At 58.3% G+C, this 1,082-nt stretch overlaps 1 protein-coding gene across 2 annotated transcripts in view; it reads right to left on the bottom strand.

Annotated features, from left to right (window-relative positions):
- Slain1 (SLAIN motif family member 1) overlaps nucleotides 1-1,082 on the bottom strand; it is a 55,284-nt gene that overhangs the window by 53,455 nt on the left and 747 nt on the right. For both annotated transcript variants that reach the window (XM_055609927.1, XM_055609928.1), the window contains exon 2: nucleotides 744-1,082. This exon is cut by the window's right edge and continues 9 nt beyond it. In XM_055609927.1, coding sequence (XP_055465902.1) covers nucleotides 744-1,082 — 339 coding nt within the window. The remainder of the gene's footprint in view (nucleotides 1-743) is intronic.

Raw genomic sequence — 1,082 nt, 5'->3', positions numbered from 1 at the left:
AGAAGGAGAAGAAGGAGAAGAAGGAGAAGAAGGAGAAGAAGGAGAAGAAGAAGAAGGAGAAGAAGGAGAAGAAGAAGAAGAAGAAGAAGAAGAAGAAGAAGAAGAAGAAGAAGAAGAAGAAGAAAAAGAAGAAGAAGAAAAAGAAGAAGAAGAAGAAGAAGAAGAAGAAGAAGAAGAAGTGTCTCTCTCTCTCTCTCTGCTCACTCCACTCCCTAAGGAGCCTTCACTTCTGACATACAAGGAGAGCACATCTTTAATAATCAAACCCATAGCCGAAAGGTTATCAGTGAAAATACAGAGAGGGCACACATAACAGACGGACTCAACTGCAAGTGCAGATATCTGAGAAGAAACCATCACTAGGAGGCTTCGGATGTTAGGACAGCAATCCTGTCCAATATAAGCAGTGGAGGGCTGAAGACAAGCCTCCTCCACACACACACTCGGATAAAGAGCAGGACTGAGCGACAAGATGACATGAGTTGTGCATTTAAGGCTTAAGGAGGCGCTTGGGACCCGGTAATCAGCAAAGAGGAGAGCACAAGGCAGATGGCAGAGACCAGTTCCTCCCCAGTCCCCAGTCGGAGCAAGAAGCACTATCATAAAACAGGTTCCTGCCTCCATGCGAAGCTCAGGGCTTGGCACCTGCTAGGCCTCGGGGTCCCCTGCCTCCCACGCCCCGCCCCCGCATCCTGGGCCTCACAACTCAGGGTCTGGGGGACCGCGGCGGAGCTCGTCAATACCAGGTGTATTGGTCCTCCTCGCTCCAGGCGGCCAGGCTCTCCAGGTCTAGCGGCTCCACCTCGTCCAGCAGCGTTGGAGGCGGCAAGGGCGGCGTGGAGGCTTCCCCCGGCGGGGTCCCCGCGGTCCCGGGTTCCGGGCTGCCACCCCCGCCGAAGAAGCCCGCCGCCGGCTTGGAGTAGACGAAGGGCGAGTCGGCGGGCGGCAGGCTGCAGAGCAGGGAGGGCGCAGGGCTGGGCAAGCAGTAGGTGCCCGGGAACGCGGGGCCCAGCGCCCCCGGGCCCGGGGCGGCCGTGCCGGCCGGGGCCCTGTGCGGGGCGAGCGGGCTGCAGGCCCCGGCC

The sequence above is a fragment of the Psammomys obesus genome, unplaced genomic scaffold (genome assembly GCF_907164565.1).
Source record: "Psammomys obesus unplaced genomic scaffold, mPsaObe1.curated_primary_1811, whole genome shotgun sequence".
Classification (NCBI taxonomy): Eukaryota; Metazoa; Chordata; class Mammalia; order Rodentia; family Muridae; genus Psammomys; species Psammomys obesus.
This window is presented reverse-complemented; position numbering and strand designations above follow the sequence as displayed.